Genomic DNA, 20150 nt, shown 5'->3' on the forward strand with positions numbered 1-20150 from the left:
GCCGCCACAAGAGGGCGCCATTTCACACATTATTAATTGGCAAAAATTCATTTTTTTATTTTGTCATGTAATTCACAGATAAATTCAATCACTTTTTAACCTTTGATAGTATGTAAAAACAAAACACCAATTATTAATGTTATTTCATTCTTCTTAAATATTTTTATCCCACCTCCATTTACTAAATCTGGCATAAAAAGCATATTAAGCTTCATTTTGAGATTTTTTTTTTTTAATTCTCTTCATATGAAATCAAACACTGTCACAAAGCTTATTTATTAAAACAAAACAGAAATTAAGTCGGTTTTTTTATTTATTTATTATTTTTATTATTATTATTTTATATTATCATTATTTTATTTATTATTAATAATAATTATCTGTTATTATTATTCTGAATTTCAGAAAAAACATTTATAAGAACAACATACTGTAGATTAATAAACCATAAAATGACGAGCATTCGGTGCGCTATCATAAAAACAAATGATTTAAAATTAATCACAGATAATGATCACAAGACACTGTACCCTATGTAGCACACTATATTTTCAATAAGGAGTCGTAATAATAATGATAATAATAATAGTAATAATAATGTCAACAATATATTAGTAATATAATTTTAAAGTACAAACATTCTCTATATCTGTACGTCATAATGCTAAAGAAGGATCCGTCAATTTTAGTACCAGACTTTATAATAATAATAATAATAATAATAATAATAATAAAATGTAACCTCTACATTGTGTAGTGTTTTGTACTTGAAAATTATTTTATTTCAGGTAGTTATGGCTTACATATTATGCACAAAGTGTGCAGTAGGAAGCTGGTTGAGATTCAGTGTGAGACTGAATCCAAAATTTGCTCTGAATTTCAAGCACACACACACAAACACACACACACACACACACACATGGGTAAATATGGAGGTAAACACATCAGTGCTAGACTCTGGACGCATGAAAAATTACGCACAGATCAATGCTGTGTTAAAACCAAGCTACTTCTGTGAGATAATAACGAGTGTTTACACAAACACTGAAGAAAGTCACGGGTTCACATTAACATCTCATTTATTGCACATAAACATCAATAAAGCGAGAAATAAAGACTTAGCTAATGTACATATGTATATACACACACGTTATACAACACCTCGACACCACTGTACGTCATGCTGGCCGCGTATTAAAATGTTTTCTGTTGTAATTTTAATTTCATTCACGTTCAACGGCTTGAAAAAATGTTCAACTGAAGGTCTTCAGCTAAACAAAGAGAACAAACTTGTGCAGGGATGAGACACGTTTCACAGCTGAAGAAGCTCCGGTGTGCGACTGCTCACTTCCTCTCCTGCGGTGTCGCCTCAGACGTTTCTACACACTGACAGAGGAACACACAGCACACAGCGGTACTACAGCGCCGCCCTGGTGGTGAGAAGTGGTCTAACACTGCTCAAAGCCCGCCATCAGAGACAGAGCGAGAGACTCCACTGGAAAAACAGCAGCAGCAGCAGAATAACAGTGTTAATTAACATAAAACTGAGTGAAGACTGAAAAACACCAGAGCAAAGTGAACGAGAAATTCCTCTATAATCTGAAATTAAAATTTACAAACCTGTAAATACATTTATTTGCATTTGTAAGTCAAGAATTTGGGTTAAGTATCATTTTATTTGAATATTTTTTTTTACTTAAAGTAAAATTTTATTTTTTAGTTAAATTACATCAGACAAATTGAAATTGTCTCGCATGGCCTGAATTTGTGCAGAAGGGTTCAAATAAAATTTCATAATAATCAGGTGTAGAAAATTGAAATCGAATTTTTGGTAGCACCATCCAGCTCAAATCTTCAAATTCAGATTCAAATTAACTGAACGCCACATCACTGGCTTTTAAAAATGTAAACATCAAGTTGCATCTGAATTTGAAATGAATTGTGCTAACAAAATTTTAATTAATTTTCCACACCTAATTAACATAAATCTTCCTGGTTACTATAGAAATGAATTAGAATTCTCTACACCTGGTTACTGTAGAAATGAATTAGAATTCTCTACACCTGGTTACTGTAGAAATGAATTAGAATTCTCTACACCTGGTTACTGTAGAAATGAATTAGAATTCTCTGCACCTGGTTACTATAGAAATGAATTAGAATTCTCTACACCTGGTTACTATAGAAATGAATTAGAATTCTCTACACCTGGTTACTGTAGAAATGAATTAGAATTCTCTACACCTGGTTACTATAGAAATGAATTAGAATTCTCTACACCTGGTTACTATAGAAATGAATTAGAATTCTCTGCACCTGGTTACTATAGAAATGAATTAGAATTCTCTGCACCTGGTTACTATAGAAATGAATTAGAATTCTCTACACCTGGTTACTATAGAAATGAATTAGAATTCTCTACACCTGGTTACTGTAGAAATGAATTAGAATTCTCTACACCTGGTTACTGTAGAAATGAATTAGAATTCTCTACACCTGGTTACTATAGAAATGAATTAGAATTCTCTACACCTGGTTACTGTAGAAATGAATTAGAATTCTCTACACCTGGTTACTATAGAAATGAATTAGAATTCTCTACACCTGGTTACTATAGAAATGAATTAGAATTCTCTGCACCTGGTTACTATAGAAATGAATTAGAATTCTCTGCACCTGGTTACTATAGAAATGAATTAGAATTCTCTACACCTGGTTACTATAGAAATGAATTAGAATTCTCTGCACCTGGTTACTATAGAAATGAATTAGAATTCTCTGCACCTGGTTACTATAGAAATGAATTAGAATTCTCTACACCTGGTTACTATAGAAATGAATTAGAATTCTCTACACCTGGTTACTGTAGAAATGAATTAGAATTCTCTACACCTGGTTACTATAGAAATGAATTAGAATTCTCTACACCTGGTTACTGTAGAACTGAATTAGAATTCTCTACACCTGTTTATTATACAATTTAATCTGAATCTTTGTGCACAAATTCAAGCCATGAAATAAAATTTCAATTTGCTGAAATTCAAACCACAAAGCTTCACTTGCACCTGCAACAACAGAAGCATAAACCTGAGAAACTCAGACTGCAGCGACACGTTTGTTACGGATTAAAGAGGAAGCAGTTTAAACTCAGCTGCAGACTCACGATGAGGAAACGATCCTCTGCACACGGCTTTGTTCAGAATGGTCACCAAGAACATGTGACAGTTCTTAAAATCCGACTCCATTTTGTCGATCGATTCGATCCTGAAAGACAGAAGAAGCAGCAGGACGTCTGAATGCGGCATCTTAAAGCGTTATAAACCATCATGTTAAATAATCCATGCATCATAATAAGCGAATATGTTTTATTAAAGTGGGCGTGGAGCGTCTCTGTACCTTTACTCTCATTTAAAATACCAGGAGCTATGAATATGCATGAACATGCTAATTAGAAACATAGCTCTTGTTCATCTTCTAATTTGCATATCAGTGATAACTTTATGAGGATTTAATCAACTCAAATTAATACAGAAGTACTAAAAAAAAATCTGTTTTTAAATGGAAAGACTAAACTTGACTCATACGCCCAAAATTATATAATCAGAATCATTTATACAAGAGAAGCTGGCCACTTGCGCTTCATGTTTTTTTATGTAACCAGTTTTTTTATATATACATTTAAATTTAAAAGACTTTTTTTCCCGAATGTATTATAACTTACTTCCACGCTCCGAAGCCAGCCTGCCATCGGTCAGAGAAGATGAGAACCAGATTAAGGACCTTCATGATGGCTTCTTTGACAAAACTCACCTGAAAACACACGATAACCTTCACCCTGTGTTCAAGTTTACATAACGACACATTTGTTGTGGTGTGACGAAGAGGAGTTGATTAATTTCCAATAACAGCATGTCTCCAGGTATTTTATTCCCCTTACACTACAATACAGTAATTTACTAACAATTACAATTTTTATTTATTTATTTTTTGTACATTTAATCCTATAAGTAGATCGACAAACAGTTCTGCGCTGTGCTATAACACCGTATTAAAGCCTCTCTATACTTTCTTACTGCCGTTTAGTCTAAGCACTGCTTTGTCCCCCAAATCGCCATAGCGACGAGACAAAATTATAAATGCTACCACTAAACCATAGATGTTGGCACTTCTGCAGGTTCCTTACGCCGCCCAGGAGATGACACTGTCAATCATGTGATCTGTTTTTAATCAGAAGGTAAACTGGAGCAGCATTTAATTATAATTAAATTGTAGTTATAGTGCAGTTATGTTTTCTTATGAAGTGACAGCTTTAACACAGTGTAAACAAACTGCATCTTTATCTGGGGAACTTAAAAATCACGTAGCACCCGAACCGACGCAGAGACGCGAGGTGTACGCGAGTACGAGTGTGTGATGTACCTTTTCTCTGAGAAGGCAGCGGTCATGGATAGTGGACAGATATCTGTAATGGATCTTTATAAGCTGGTCCAAATCTTTTGCCTCCTGCACTTGGTGCTGAAATTCCAATCCTGTGCTGTGTAAGATCTGAAAATAGATGGACAGAAGCAAAATGTGATCCCAGTAGATATCCATCAACCAATAAGTCAGATACAAAACCACTCAAACAAAAGAAAAACCCACTCTGGTCATGATGTAGTTGTGAAGACTGTTAACGAAATGCATTAGCTTGACCCTGAGGAGAAACATCCTGTGGATCTGCTGGCGTATCGGCTCCTTGGCTGCGTGCTCTTCAGACGGACTTGCTTCGTGCCGTTTCGCAGCTACCGTCAAATCTGTCAAACGAGAAATATCATGTTTGGTACTTTTTGGTGGCTGTAACTCCTTTCACATGTGCACTTTTACACAGGAATTTATCATAATTAAGCAGGATGGAGTTCAGAGACAAGATCCTGTTGTAGCAATCGACAGTGACGAGACCCAGCACAAGGCCCGAGAAATGATCAGAAGGCTTAGGGGTGAACAGAAGCCTGTATGTTAGCGGCAAAGACCTATTTTAAAACATTATCACGGTATTAGTAGTGCGGCTGCAAATCACAGGTCTATATTAACACGCTCGTTCTAATACGTTATCGTTTCTATAGTAACAGCTCATTCTCAGGGACTTGTACGGCAGACGTTCGACATGACCGTTGATGTGGTGATGTTTTCTGAAAAGAGATGATTATTTATTTATCGTTTATGGAAGGAGTCTCCATAGTCAGAGGTAAAGCTATAACTTTGAGTTTTCCAACATCTTCAGAACAGAAGAGTTTCTCAGATACCTTTTTTTTGTCTTATTAACGTCAACAGAGAGAAAAATAGAGGCTGGAGAGAGAAGGACTGTTTATAGCTGCTTATATAATTTAAGTAAGAATAGAAAGTAACTTAAATTTTGGTAATCATTGGTAAATTACTGTGATATAAGAGAAGCTGCTTGCTTCAATTCTCAGTGTGAATGCATCACAAAGCAACAAGTAACAAGAGAAAAAGCCTAAAGTCAACAAAGTAAACAACAACGAAAAAAGAAATCTCTGGAAATTAGAATAGTGATTCAGAAATAAAGGCTCTATTTGCCATTTTGACTCAAGGATGAAATTCTTCCGGAGCTGAATAGTAAAGTCCAGGATGCATCTTTTAGGAATTAATCAACACAAACGCAGAGCAGAAATCTAACGCACGTAATAAACAAATCCCACCAAATACATTTTGTAAATCTTCTATGTCAGATCCTGCACAACAATAACGTACGCTGATGATGTCTCGCGTTTCACGTGATCATCCAACATCAAAATTAATGTAAAACAATCAGATCACTTGATCCTTACTCACCGCTGAACCTCAGCGTATCCAGACTGTATTTGGCCCATTTTATTTGTAGAAGCAGCAGGAAGACCTGATTGTAGATTTTCTGACACTCTGAACTAATGACAATATCTACAGGCCATGGAACCTGGCAAGGATACACAGAGAAATGAAATATAATACAAAAAAACTGTTATTAGTAGTTAACATTCTGAAAAGTGTTTGTTAGGTTACCTTATAACTCAGCGTGAGACCATCGAGGTTATTGACTGGCTGTTTTTTCTTTGTGGGATCAATCGCCTCCAGAAAGATTGACAATCTGCGAAAACACGGAAGTGAGACACAAAAACAATGACGTTAACCAAATCTGCTGGTTAATGTTGGTGCATTACCGGCTGCTGTCCTCCGGGTGGCGCTGTCCCACAGCCTCCTGCAGCTGTACGTTGAGGAACGCCAGCTGCTGCCAGCTCTCCTTCTCCAGAACCTTGTCAAAGATGGCGGTGTAGAAGTCATACATAGTATCACCCGCCTCCAACAGGAAATAGTTTCTCATGGCCTGGAGATATCCCAAGAGCCTGAGAGAGGAGAAGAATAAATTAACTGCATGAACTCAGCTCAATTAGGTCACTGGTTTGAAACATAAACCTTTTTTTCTTTCATTTGGTGTATGATTGAGTTTATGTTGTTGCACTTGTGATGAGTTAGCTTCAACCAATCAATAAACAGCTGCTTAAAAAACCCGCCTTCAAGATCTTTTGGAGGTTTTTGTGATTCCTTAACTTCCTGTACTTCACTTCAGCTGCTAAAACGACTAAATCTCACCTGTAGTCCTTTTTCAGGGTTCTCATGAGATTCCCGCAGCACTCGATGTATCTCCTCTCGATGTGTGGATACAGGCAGGAGCGCAGAGTCAGCTCGAACGTCTGACACGTCACCGACTCGGACGACCGATCCACGATCACGTCGGCGCCGGAGAACTTCTCGTGGAAGTCTTTCTGCTCCAAATACAACCTGTGAGAAGAAGCCAAACATAATGCCGTCGTCTTTATTACACCACAGTGCTGCTGAATTCTCGAATCTGATTGGTCGGAAGATGTTGATTAATTTAAAGGACAGAACAGTTCACATTTTGTGTTTTTTTTTTTTTTTTTTTTTTTTTATTATTATTGTTATTAACTTCAAGAGAAAGGAAAAAGAAAAGCTGATGAGGGAATGATTGATCATAACAGCTATAATCTAAGTTATAACAGGAACTAACTTGTTCTGTGGACATTCCACAACATTCAATGCAGCTATAACCGGATAAAAAGTACGACCTGATGATGTTTAATTGCCAGCGTTGGCAAATTGCTGCGTTACAAGAGGATTCAGGACATGCTGTTATTGGAAAATAATCAACTCCGGGGTGGAAACAGCAACCCTGCTTCATCACACCGCCCTGCCGTTGATTATTTTCCTTTAACAGCACAACACACAGATTGTTTTATTCCTTACTTCAAAAGGAGGCAAAGAAAAAAAGGATGTCTAAAACCTAAAATAGGAAAAAAAATTTATTCTTAAGATATGTTTTAGGACCTTTTATGCTTTTGGGAATCACTGCAATGTGGATTATTCCAAATAATTGTAATTACTGGCTTTTATTAAATTACATTTAGTACATCAGCTTTATGAACAAACAGATTTCAGTGAAATACGGCTTTGATTTTTTTTTATCAAATATTTTTTTCCTAAATAAACTGTAGAAAAAGATATTAGGGTAATTTTTTACAAAAGAATAAATAATTACATTTTTAATCAGCATTAACACAAAGTAAGAAATAGAAGGTGTTATTTATTAGTTGGTTAACAGAAATGTGAAAATGAAAATAATTAGTAATTAAACGCAGCTGAATACTTTGGGAAGATAAAGTCTTTTCTATCAGCCGAAAAAAAAAAGAGACAACAGAGAGATTGTCTCAGCCTCCAGGTGCAAAAAAAAAAGCCATGTTATTTGATGCATTTGTTAAATTCAGTTTTACGTTTTGGTACCAAATTGTTTGTATTGAAATGCTGACTACAATCCCATCGTGTAGATTAGACGATCACCTGGCGAAGTTGATGGCCAACAGCGGGTCGTGGATGTCATCCAGCTCCAGGTGACGCGCCACGATGGACTGCATCTTAATAAGGCTCCTCTTGGTGGCTTGTTGCTCGGTTACCGTATCCGTGGGGGAATCTTCTCCGCGGCGGAGACGTGTCTGCACTGACTCCAGGAAGAGCGTGTACAGACTTTTCCTCTCTGCATCTGAGATTGAAAGAGAGAGAAAGAAAGAGAGAGAGAAGAAAAACACATCAAATGAATGTATTATATAAGTCAGTATTGTATAGTCAGTTAAATCCTGTAAACACACACACTCAATAAACCTAAACAAGAGAACATTCATCATGAATTGAAGTTACCAAGGCTCCAATTTTTCAGTCGCAGTGGTGGTGGAAAAAGCAGGGATGACAAAACAAATCGTTTCCACATCACAGGTGACAGTTAATGCCCATGTCTGCCCCTCATTTCAGTGCTTGATTTCACTTCAGTGATGTAGATTTTCACCGAAAAGCTGCTGCTGTAATCATAAAGACTCTCCTGTCGCTCATCCCAGGACTCTTATTCACAATCTGTAAACACACTCACTGCTGTCTGGCTTTACTCTTCTACACCTGTACACTGTAATGATTTATAATCGCGCTATCTGGTGTGACCCAGAAGAGGGCGCGTTAACTTTTGAGTCTGTTCTTCTCAAGGGTTCTTTCTCTATCGTGTCTCTATCCGGGTTTCTATAAAGCTGCTTTGTGGCAGCTTTGATAGTTAAAGGGCTACGCAAAGTCACAAACACGGCCGTTTTGGTGCACATATTTGTAGAGTTAGAACGCTGTCTACAGGAAACACTGTTCTGATTAGCACACGTCACTTAGATTAGACACTTTGACACTGACACCGTAGCGCCGCATCAACGTCACGGTAAAAAACGTTGATCCTTAAAGTTAAGTTAAGGTAGGTATGTAAAGTAAACGTGTAGGGTGACTGCTGGAGGTCGTGATTAACTAGCCGTAGTATAGAGTCTCTTCTAAATATTGCGCTGAAAATAATGTGTATAAAATATTCAGAATATTAGCTAGGAGCAGTTTGGATCATTCGTGCGTACGCACATAAAAAAAAAAAAAAGACTGAGTAAGCAAAAAAGAAGTCGTTTTGGTTTGTAATTGCGATTTCTGATTAAAACATGGGGTTAAATGAGATCGTCTACAACATCGCCCACCATAAACTGAGTATAAAACAAAAATAACTAATAAAAAGAGAGAAAAAAAAAATCACAATTCACCACTGATGATGTAGCTAATAGCTCAATAGTAAGAAGCTAGCATTACTGATCTGTGTGTGCGTGTGTGTGTTTTAAATCATGGCTCTGTCACCTCTGGAGGAGCCGTCCGCCTGCTCGGCTTCTTTACAGTCCAGGTTCTTGAGCAGCTGCATGGATTTCCCCGCCATGATGATCTGCTTGAGGACGGGTTTAAGGAAGGACACCATGGTGTGCTGTCTGCTGCTGGAGCTCTGATCTCCTCCCGAGCTGCCGCTGGCCGTGTCGCTCAGCCTCTCCTCGCTGTCCACGGCCTCGGACACGCTGTACAGGGTGTAGGTGGCGTACCAGAAATCTCTGTGGTTCACCGGTACGTCCTTGTTCCTGATGCACACGTGGGCAAAGCGGCGTTATACGAGGTCACTTCATGTTTGATATTTACTCTATGTGTCCTAAAGAAATATTCCAACAGCTCTAATACCACTTTTGTCACTCTGTTGAGACTTTTATTTCAAAATACATGTGTCTATGTATCTACTGTTACTTTAAAAGAAAAACACACACACACAAAAGATAAACAGAACACTTTTCCCTGAAGTGGTGATTTAAAACAGTATAGTTTATAGTGTGTAAATATCACATTTAATGTGCATAATAAAAGTTTAACATTTGAACAGATTTGAATATTAATGAGACTGTAAATTCAAGCTGCCGTAGAGTTTAAGTAAATATGTTTTTATTGCCAGTAGTTTAAAACTGTGTTGATTTTTTTTAAACATAAAAAAGGGACTTGTGAATGAGATATACACTCCACAACAACACATAAAACAAACATGATGTTATATAACAAAGAAACGTGTAAACGTTGATATGATGAAGTTTTCATAATGTAAGTAGACGTTTGTTTAACATTTATGGAAGGAGTCTCCAGTGTCAGCGCTTTGTAACAGGTAAAGCTGTAAATGTAAGTTTTAACTCCAGTAAAAGCATAGATAAGGAAACAAAAGGTCTGTGATTTTTTCTCTTATCTTGTTACATTGGTTTAAACCAACCCTTATTAAAGTTCTTATATTTATTATAAAGTTCTTAACTATTCAGTTAAATTGAATGAGTTCAATCCAAATCTATGAGTTGAAAGTGAAGAAAAATCTCTAGAGCTCCAGTAAGTAGCTAAAAATATTACTTTGCAAAATTTTAAAAAATTAAATAATTGGAAAATTTATAACAATTAAGTCTAGTTAAATGTGTTTCACCTTAAATGATTAAATCATAAATAAACATTTGGATGTGGATTTACGTTTGAATACATAAATTCTGACAAATGTATCCTCATGCACATATCTGCATTTATTACCTCTGGATTATGAACTCTTTAGCGGGGTCGAACAAGTGACCGTGAACGATCCACTCGTCCACTATCTCGAGGTACGGCCTGACCGTTTCAACCCAGAGAGAGAAGAGCAGCGCCACCTGGTCACACAGAAAGAAACTGAGCATTGCATCATATACGGTTTATTTGCAACTTCTTATCAGCGCATTAAATCATCCCCATGCAGACTTACTGCCTGTACTGAAGCTTCCCCGACACTGTCGTACTCGATGATGGCTTTGTACAGGGTGTTGAGGAGGTGCGAGGCTCGTACCACGTTGGGCGTGCCGGAAGGGACCTCGGCCACGCCGGTGCAGAAAACCCTGTGTAGCACGGTGATCTGTGCCAGGTGAGGGCTGAGGCGCTCCAACACAGCCGACAAAGTCACAGTCTCATCTATACACCGAAAAATGCTAAAGAGTTTTGCATGCAAAAGCTGAATCCTTGATTAAAACAAACAAAAAACAAACAAACAAAAAAAAACAGCATTTGGGCCATGACCAGAGTCTTGTTCTTGTTCTTCACAAGATATGTAAGAGTTACACACACACACACAAGGTGGAGTTTGCGTAAAACAGATGTGTGTCTCAGTTACGCACGATTCTGAACTTTAACTTAAGCGTTTTTTTCTTGTATAATATCAGTTTAAGGCAGGAGCAGCGCCACCATCTGTCAGTTTGATGTAACTGTAATATGTCATGCCAAAATTTAGGTTTTGGCTGTAAACACACTATGGAATGCCATTCGAGGCCGATATTAGATACATACGCAAATATGACACTACTCATTAATAATATTCCTGTAAAGTCCACACTTTTCACACTGAGAATAAACACAGAAAAGATGCATCTTAAACTGAGACATTTCTCAGCTATAGGATTTTTATGGATAAAATTATGAATGAACTAAAAGTGAGCTGTAAGTGTAGCAGACGAGTGCTTGGTCAGTTTATCCTTCAAACCGTGGGCACGTTTTCCTTAGAGGAGAGCGCATCGAAGGAGCAAAAACATTACCATTACTTTATTAATATGGCACAAAACAGTGAATTAAACAATAAAAATAATAATAATAATATGTTTAGTTTATATTGTGCCTCTCTCACATGCTTTACAATTACAAGAAACAAGTAAAACACAGAGAGAGAGAGAGAGAGAGAAAAAAAAGACTAAGTAGCTCACGTCCCACACACGCAAATTATGATTTACTGACCGATTTATTCTCTCATGGGGTCATTAAGTTGTGTGTATGAGTAACTGTGTCAGAGTGTGATATAAAAAATTAAATGTAAAATAAGAGAATGTGCTGGATCAAGTGCTATTCTATGCGCTGCTGAATAATGAGTGTGGAAGCCATTTTGTAAAATTAAACTATTAATGTGATAAATACAACTAGGACTATTCAATGCAGCAATATATTAACACATAACAGATTTGTTTCAACACTCTCCGTCTTCTCATTCATATACATTTGTACTATTTTTCACTTTTATATTACATTATATTACAATGGCGAGCAAAAGAAAAAAAAAAACGATCCCATGTAAACACTGACATACCTTTTAAACTCAGCGTGACTCACCTTTGCTGATGATATCTCTCTCGATAGCAGAGAGCTCCTCCTTAAAGCTGCTGAAGTACTTGTACAGCGCCCACACAAACGCCTGGTAGGTCCTGAACGGAGGCTCCGAGCTCTTCTTGGAGGATGAAGAGGAGGAACAGTTGAGGCCGGGAGGACACGGCTCCGTGCTGTGACCAGTCACTTCATCGATGAACCTCTGGAGACGGAACACGGCCTGGCCGTACGCTGCGACATGCTCCAGAATTGAGCGCAAGCAGTTCTGCAATTTACAACCATTAAAAAGATAATATAAAATATTATTATAAAGATATAATAATAATATCTGTTCAGCGGTGCGCCACAGGGTAGAGAGGGGGGCCAATACATTTTACAGAGCTACAGATGTGCTACAGTCATTAATTAAACATCTCTACAGCATGCACATCTGATAAAATAGTCTTTAAAGAGTAACCTCAAAGTAGGTGTACCTAATAATCTGCCCACTTTGGGGTACAAAACATATAGGAAGTGTTGAGGCTGCTTTTAGTGTTTATGCTCCAAAAAAACTCCAACATTTCGCTATTTTTATATTTGTTGTATCGTTTAATATTTTATAAACAATTAGTTATTCACATTTTTTTTCAAATTTGGATTAAATACTTAACTTTAATTTTTTTTCCTCGAGCTACAAATCCCTTCCTTAACCAACATCTTATTTTATTTCATTTTTAATTTACATTATCTTATATTATGGTTAATTATTTTACATGTATTCATTATTTTTTTTAATTACATACTGCTAGAACTTATATTACTTCTTTATTTACTCTGTTTCTTTTGTAAATTTGTGCTTTTTTATTTATTTATTTATTTATTTTTGCATTGTATGTATTATTTTATTTTGGAAAATGATTTTGAGCTGCATTTTAATGTATGAACAATGCTATATAAATAAAGTTTAATGTTTATTATATAGAAAAATCCAGATCAGTTTATGACTTTTTAACACTTTCAAAAGACTATAAATGTTCAAATTTTATTGTTCCTATTAAAAATTCTTGACTGTATCATGAAAAGTGGAAAATGTAAAATGTGATGTGGATTATAAGGGCTGCACTGAGAAGATCAAAGAGTCTAAAGACGACAGATTTAAGATTTAAAATATCTTAAGTTTTCTAAATATATTAAGTTCTCAAGACAGATTTAAGTTCTTAAAATATCTATACTGTTTTTTCTAAAACTTTTTTTTCCGAGTTGCCAGTTTTTGCACTTTTATACTGCACACATTCCCAAACCTTTCAGAAGAAAAGAAAGAAAGGGAAAAGAAAACCAACAATCATTGCTCACGTTGGTTAAGTGTGTGACTACTACATCGTTCCTCACGCTGACTTTGCCATCGTGGTGCTGAAATATGAAAAGCTTCTTCACCCCTGATAAAAGCCTGACCAAAAAAAAAAAAAACAAGTGAATTGAATTCAGTTAAGTGTTTAATATAAGCTCTAATATATTAATTAAGAATGCCAAAGTAGCTAAAATGGAGGTGTTATCATCCAGCATTACCACAGAGTCTCTCGAATCACTTGGGTTTCAGTGACGAAAGCTTTCTCCTCAGGCAGATAGAGTGGGTCTGTGTTGTAGAGATGCTGATCCCTGCGCAGAAACATTACAGAAACTCAAGCTATAACTGATTTATCACTGATTTATGAATGATTATTATCCAGAAATCAGGCCCTGACGTTCATTAATATTCATTATACCACACTACAGCTGCAGATCACGGGTACATATTAATGCGCTCGTTCTAATACGTTATCGTTTCTATAGTAACAGCTCATTCACACGCACTTCACATGTATGGATGTTTACGGTTTGTGGTTTCTCAGTAACACAATAAGTTGTTTTGTTTTTGTTGTTTTTGACTATTTAAAGGTAAGTTTGGTCAAAATTTGGCAAGATTACATCTCTAAAGGTTAAGCAAGTGGAGCTGAATACGATTCAAATTATTTTATTTTACTCGTTAAGCCTGTTCCACTTATTCCCGCCCACGTACACAAAGCTCCGCCCCCGAACCTGTGGTTGGCATTAGCAAGGACTGTCATGAAAGCACTTTTAAGCACACTCAGATATTCAACTGCTTGAGTTATAACTCTATAAACACACAAAATCCGGGTCATAATGATGCATGAGGATGTTCAAGAGTGCAATCGCTGTATTTATTTTTTTTAATTGAGTTCTCTAAGCTCTGATAATTAATATGTTAGCATCGCTAGCTAAACGACAGGCCATTCAGCTGCTAGGACGCCAAGTTACAACGCTATAAACATAATTGTGCTGTCCTTTTATACTGTTTATAGCTGCTATAACGTAAGTGAAAACAGGAACTTGCTTATGTGAAATTCCCAAAACATTTAACGTAACCCTAAATGGATAAAAGTACGATGTGTTGTTCTTTAATTAATAAAATATTGTAATGACTGGCAAACTGCTGAGATATAAGAGAAATAAAACACACTATAAGAGGAATAAATCTCTACAAATCAGTGATGTGTAACCTGTCGCTTTGTGTAACACAAATGTGCTTTTTTTTTAATTTAATGTGATAAAAATCCTGAAATAATTCAGCTGCATGCAGTCATGCGGATAAAATTACAGGATTAAATGGAGTCAGTTGGCTGGATTAAAGCAGGAGAGATGATAGAGGGCTGTACAGGAAGGTTTCTTCTCACCAGACGTTAAGCAGGTTGGAGTGCAGATGGAGGCTGTGTGGAAAGCGTGACGAGTGAGGAACCCAGTACGGCGTCACCACGTGCATCTCCAGCCAAGCCCTGGCATCCGGTTCCCCCACTGTAATAAACACGATCCGTGAACTGACCCGGTCCACTCTGTTTCACTGCTTTACCAGCTAAACGAGTCCTCTTACCTGTCCAGGTGACCTGCACCATCTTATCGTTCTGCTCCTGATCTTCCTGTGGCGTTCTGTCCACCTGTATCCCAGAATCCTCTCTGCTGATGGGCTGCTGACTCTCGTCCTCCTCACTCTCTTCTTCAGACCATTCCTGAACAACAAACACATATAATCATGAGTTAATATCACATATACATCACGCTTTACCAAACCCAGTGCTGACGGTTTACATTATTTAATTTAAAACGTAACATCTCATCAATAGTGATAAACTAAACACATAGATTAGATTAAACTACATACTCACAATACAATTAACATCTAATTCCAGTATTTAAATGTATTTAATTATTTTCAGTTTGGTTACTCAGTGACTGCCTTGTCAAGACCCAGGATTACTTTTTTCCCCTCAGGTTCACATTTCATAAGGACAGGTAAACTTGTTGATGGGATTACTGCCAAAAATCTGATTTCTTCTTGCTGTCAGAACATAAACAGTTGATTTCAAAAGTCTGTATTCCCTTTAGAACAAAAATAAGGAACACAAAGATTTTTAATTTCATGTGTTCACTTTCTTTAAGTATCACAAGTAACAGTAACAGCGGCATTACTGGTCACGTTATCTGTCGGTGCTTGGACCCCTACCATTAGTAGCAGTAATAATAATAAGAAGAAGAAGAAATGTAGCGTTTCCTTTATAAATGTCACAAATATTTTCTAATAACTTGTACTCAACTGTATATCCAGCATTGATGTAAGGAATAATACACTCCGTGTGGTGCTGTTACAGGAAAATAATCAACGACAGGGAGGTGTGATGAAGCGGCATTGCAGTTACCAACGGCAAAGTTGATGATTTTTTCCTAACAGCACATCCTGAAGTGTTTTATTCCTTTTATACAACAGCAATGTGTGAACAATTATAACTTTTATTTCTTAAAGACCATCATACTTCTTTTTTTATCCATTTATAATTACGTTTAATGTTCCAAGAGATGAGTTCTCGCTTATGGTATAGCAACTATAAGCAGTCATTCTTTCACCAGCCTCTCTTTTTTTCTCTCTCTTTAAGTTAATAAGACAAAAAAAAAAAAAAACAGCTTGTCATGTTACTGAGAAAAACTTATATCCTGAAGTTATATCTTTAGCTCTGAAACTGGAGACTCCTTCCATAAATATTAAATAAAGTCTTCTTACAGAAAACTACACGTATTGTTTAATCCGTTAATACGGAGCGTCCAACATACGTACCTGTTACTATAGAAACGATAGCGTATTAGAACGAGCGTGTTAATATAAACCTGTGCTACAGTCAGAGAAAATTAATCAACACCTCCTGACCAATCAGAACCCTGAACTCGGCAGCGCTGTGGTCCTCACCGGAGTGTCTGGAAACGGCCCTGTGTCGATATCTTCTCCTTCCATTAGATACTTCGCCCAGTCGAACTTGTCCTCTTTCTCTGCAGGGAGAAATATCGTTAATACTCTTCTCATTAACAGCGAGGCACAAACGCGAGACGCGAGACACGAGACACTCACCCGCTTCTTTCAGCCGGGGTCGCTCGCTGTAGCTCGTGTTGGACGGAGAATCAGATAAAAGCAGCAACAAGGACAAAATACTGTGATGGACGTCCGTCTAGAGGAAACGGACAGAAAAGGTGAAACGTTAGCACAGAAATAGACGGCGCTGTACGGATTCAGTGCTGCTGTGCGTTCACGAGATCTCACCATGAAGCCCTCCGTGTGAGGGAGAGGAGAGCGCAGGAACTCGCTGGTCAGCCTCATCCAGCTCTCCGCTTTACACACGTCAGAGTGCACCATCAGCTTTTCATAAATCCTGAAATGAGCAAACACAACTCAGCGACTCACTCGCCGGGTCTGCATTTCATATCGACTACTGATACGATAACGATGTTATAATCTACAGCACAGCGCCGCTGAATCCTGGATTCTGATTGGTCAGAAGGTGATTAATTCTCTATAACAGCAGCTCTGGTAAATATCACAGGTTTATACTGACACACTCGTTTCTGATACATTATCTGTTCTCTAGTAATGCAGATTTCAACTCGGATTATTTTTACTTTGCTTCACCTTTTAGTATTTTTATTTTATTTTTACAAAGTGTTTATATAAATAGAAATATTAATAATGATAACACTAGCAAATTACTAGCAAAGTATTTCTTTATTCTTAATTTATTTTCTTGTGTTTTTCTGGTTTTTTTTCTTTCTTTTCTCATAATGTATTTTTGCGTGTTGGTCTTTTTCTTTCTTTCTTTCCTCTCAATGTATTTTCTTGTGTTTACTTGTTTTCTTTCTTTCTTTCTTTCTCTTCTCTTAATGTATTTTCATACATGTTTACTTGTATTTCTTTTTCTTTCGTTTCTCTTACTGAATTTTCGTGTGTTTATTTATCTTTCTTTCTTTAAAACACAAACAGTCAGAATAGTAAAATAAAGTTCATTTTAGGCCACAGCTCTTTTACTTTCATTCACTTGATTCACATGTGAGTGTGAGGCTGGTGTGTGTGTTGACGTTCAGCACTCACATCACTGCTACAGAGCTCGTAAATACCGCTGTGTGTGTGTGTGTGTGTGTGTCATTCACAGCACCTCGCGCTCATGTCTAATGCCCAGGCTCACTGATACGGCTCTGCACGCTCAGTTTGGTCGTCCTCGCACTCCTTTTATCTTTGAGATGTAAGAACGAGGTGTACGGTTTATGTCTGTAACACGTTTCTAGAAAAATCTCATCTACACTGTGGGACAATGAACGTGGTATTAGAGTTTATAGCTGCTATAACATAAGTGATAGTGCAAGATGTGCTGTTATAGATGATAAACTATCTTATTATCTCTACATCAGCTTACATCATTCTGCTTTAAGTCATTATAACACTGTTATGGCATCGCACTGTGACTAATCAAAACGAGTCCATTAACTGGATGTTCAATCTTATGAGTTTTTTCCCCTCTTTTAAATCGTTTCTGTTGCCGTAAAGTAAAAGGTTATTTAATCAGAACAGCAATAATAATTTTCAGGCTGTTTATATATAGATCTATAGTGATATATAATGTTTATATTGTGCTGAATTCTCACCCTTTTATTGAGCGCTGCACTTTGTGACTGCTCACGTCCAGGAAGCGGTGAAACCTGTGAACCATAAGAAAGAAAACTTCAGCCAAAAGTTTGCTCTCTTCTTCCTTCACTATCACATCAGGAGTGAGGGAAAATCTACACTTTATTTCTAAGTAGTTTTATTACACTGCAAGAATTTTTTCCAGGTCTACAATTAAAGAAGTAAAACATTAAAAAGAAATGTATCTGTATTTTAAAGGTGAATGAACATTATATTTTCTTTTCTTCACTTAAAAAAAAAAAAAAAAAGCCATGAGGGTTTACAGGGGGGGTGTACAAACATTTGCACTCGACTGTATAGCCAATATTCCAGTAAAACCCTGTATTATAAAATGCTAAAATACACTTCTGACATTCAGAGAGTTATTTTTCTTTGCTCTGAATCCTCACTTGAAATTGGACCAGGCGAATTTGAGAGCCATCTGGAAGTTCTGGTCCTCTTCATCCTCTATCCCACTCAGGTGCATGATGAGGTTCTTCACCTCCTGCTCCAGATCCTTCTCAAATTTAGTCCAGTGTGCCATCCTGAGCTCTCTAGCTCTATGTGTGTGTGTGTGTGTTAATTTAAAAGCTATAACACTTCACCTCTCCCTGATACACTCATCTATTTGACTGAAACCTGCTAAGCTGCTAGCATTCAGAGTAAACATGCTAGTGAATCCAGCTAGCCACCGTTAACCGTTACCCACATTTTAGCTGTTATTAAGCTAGCACAAGCTCCTAAACTCTTAAATTCAACACTGCGCCATAGTTAAGGCGCCTGTAATACCAAATAATCTCTTTTTATTTCGTCCACTTTGATTATAAATCTAAATTCAGACACAGAAATGTCTAAACCGCTTCCCTGTTCTCGTCTTGGCGCTTCAGTTGTTATGGTGCTGCTTCTGTGGTGAAACTCGAAGATGCTCGCAGCTCATTAGCGCCCTCTGGAGGAAAGGCGGGTTTACTGACAGCTCATTATCGCCCCCTGTGGTTTGGGAGGGTTTAGTTTTAAACAATACACGTAAAAATTGTATAATATAGCTTTTTTCTCCTACTTTTTTTTTTTTTTTTTTTTTTTTTTTAAATAACCAACCAACTCTCTTCTATCATATGACTGCTACCAATCAGGTAAGGTGAAGGCTAACACATGCTTCCTCCAACACCCCTGAAGCTAGCAAACTGAACACACGGTGCGGTGAAACACACTCGGAGGAAAATGCTATCCACCCTCTTCCGCATACATGAACTCACAAACCCCCACGATTGCCTAGTCTTGTTGTGGTTGACAGCAGAGAAAGAGAGTAAATGGAAATTAAAAAGATAGAGCTGTAATCAAGACCGCAATCACCAAATCTGAGACTAGGACTAGCCGAGACTTGGGTCAAGACCGAGTCAAGTCCAAATGAAAGCAAGACAAAGTCAAGATTAAGACCAGAAACCTTAACAAAGCCTTAACTTAACTTCAACTAGGATTCATTTGTGCATTGCGCCAATGATTAGGCTTTTTTTTTTTTGAGCAGGAATTAATTCTTGTCAGGAAAGGCAACACAAACATTATTTTTACGAACCTGTCTTAGTTGAGACCAACGTCCAAGACCAACACACGTCCAAGTACAAATGCCAATAAATCCGATCAAGTCAATACAGAAAACTTTTTGATTCCTACAGCCTTAATTACAAATGCAGATTAAAATTGGTGTTGTGTATCCTAGTATTTTTTTTTTTATCTGCAAGCAATATAAAATATACTAATAACATTCCATGAGCATAAATTATATTACATATAAATATACAGCTGTAATCAATAGAGTGAATACTGGGACAGGTTATAAATTTTGAAAATTGTCTTAACTTTCTTCCCAATAATAAAAACACGTACAACACATGATATATTTCTGAACTCCTCAAGGTGTTGACTATCTACATGTGAAGTTAAAATGTTTATATCATCTTCTAAAGAAGCATGGATTACCTTTATGCCAAGACTAACCGAAAGACACGTTTAATGTTTAAAGTTTGGTAATTTGGGACACCTTTAGACATCCTCAATTACTCAAAAATCAAAC

At 36.9% G+C, this 20150-nt stretch overlaps 1 protein-coding gene across 1 annotated transcript; it reads right to left on the reverse strand.

Moving 5' to 3' along the window:
• Nucleotides 1-1061: 1061 nt before the first annotated feature.
• On the reverse strand, nucleotides 1062-19005 carry tubgcp5 (tubulin, gamma complex associated protein 5). The gene is made up of 23 exons (XM_026945625.3): nucleotides 18493-19005; nucleotides 18064-18117; nucleotides 16691-16799; nucleotides 16502-16598; nucleotides 16343-16422; nucleotides 14978-15113; nucleotides 14784-14901; nucleotides 13618-13707; nucleotides 13405-13498; nucleotides 12079-12337; nucleotides 10694-10896; nucleotides 10486-10601; nucleotides 9247-9515; nucleotides 7888-8086; nucleotides 6625-6813; nucleotides 6195-6377; nucleotides 6037-6121; nucleotides 5830-5950; nucleotides 4642-4793; nucleotides 4420-4545; nucleotides 3722-3810; nucleotides 3164-3264; nucleotides 1062-1495 (listed from the first exon to the last, which is right to left on the reverse strand). Exons 1-23 carry the CDS (start codon nucleotides 18624-18626, stop codon nucleotides 1449-1451), a joined length of 3051 nt encoding a protein of 1016 aa, XP_026801426.3. The 5' UTR covers nucleotides 18627-19005; the 3' UTR covers nucleotides 1062-1448.
• Nucleotides 19006-20150: the final 1145 nt, after the last annotated feature.

Source organism: Pangasianodon hypophthalmus, chromosome 2 (assembly GCF_027358585.1).
Source record: "Pangasianodon hypophthalmus isolate fPanHyp1 chromosome 2, fPanHyp1.pri, whole genome shotgun sequence".
NCBI classification, from domain to species: domain Eukaryota; kingdom Metazoa; phylum Chordata; class Actinopteri; order Siluriformes; family Pangasiidae; genus Pangasianodon; species Pangasianodon hypophthalmus.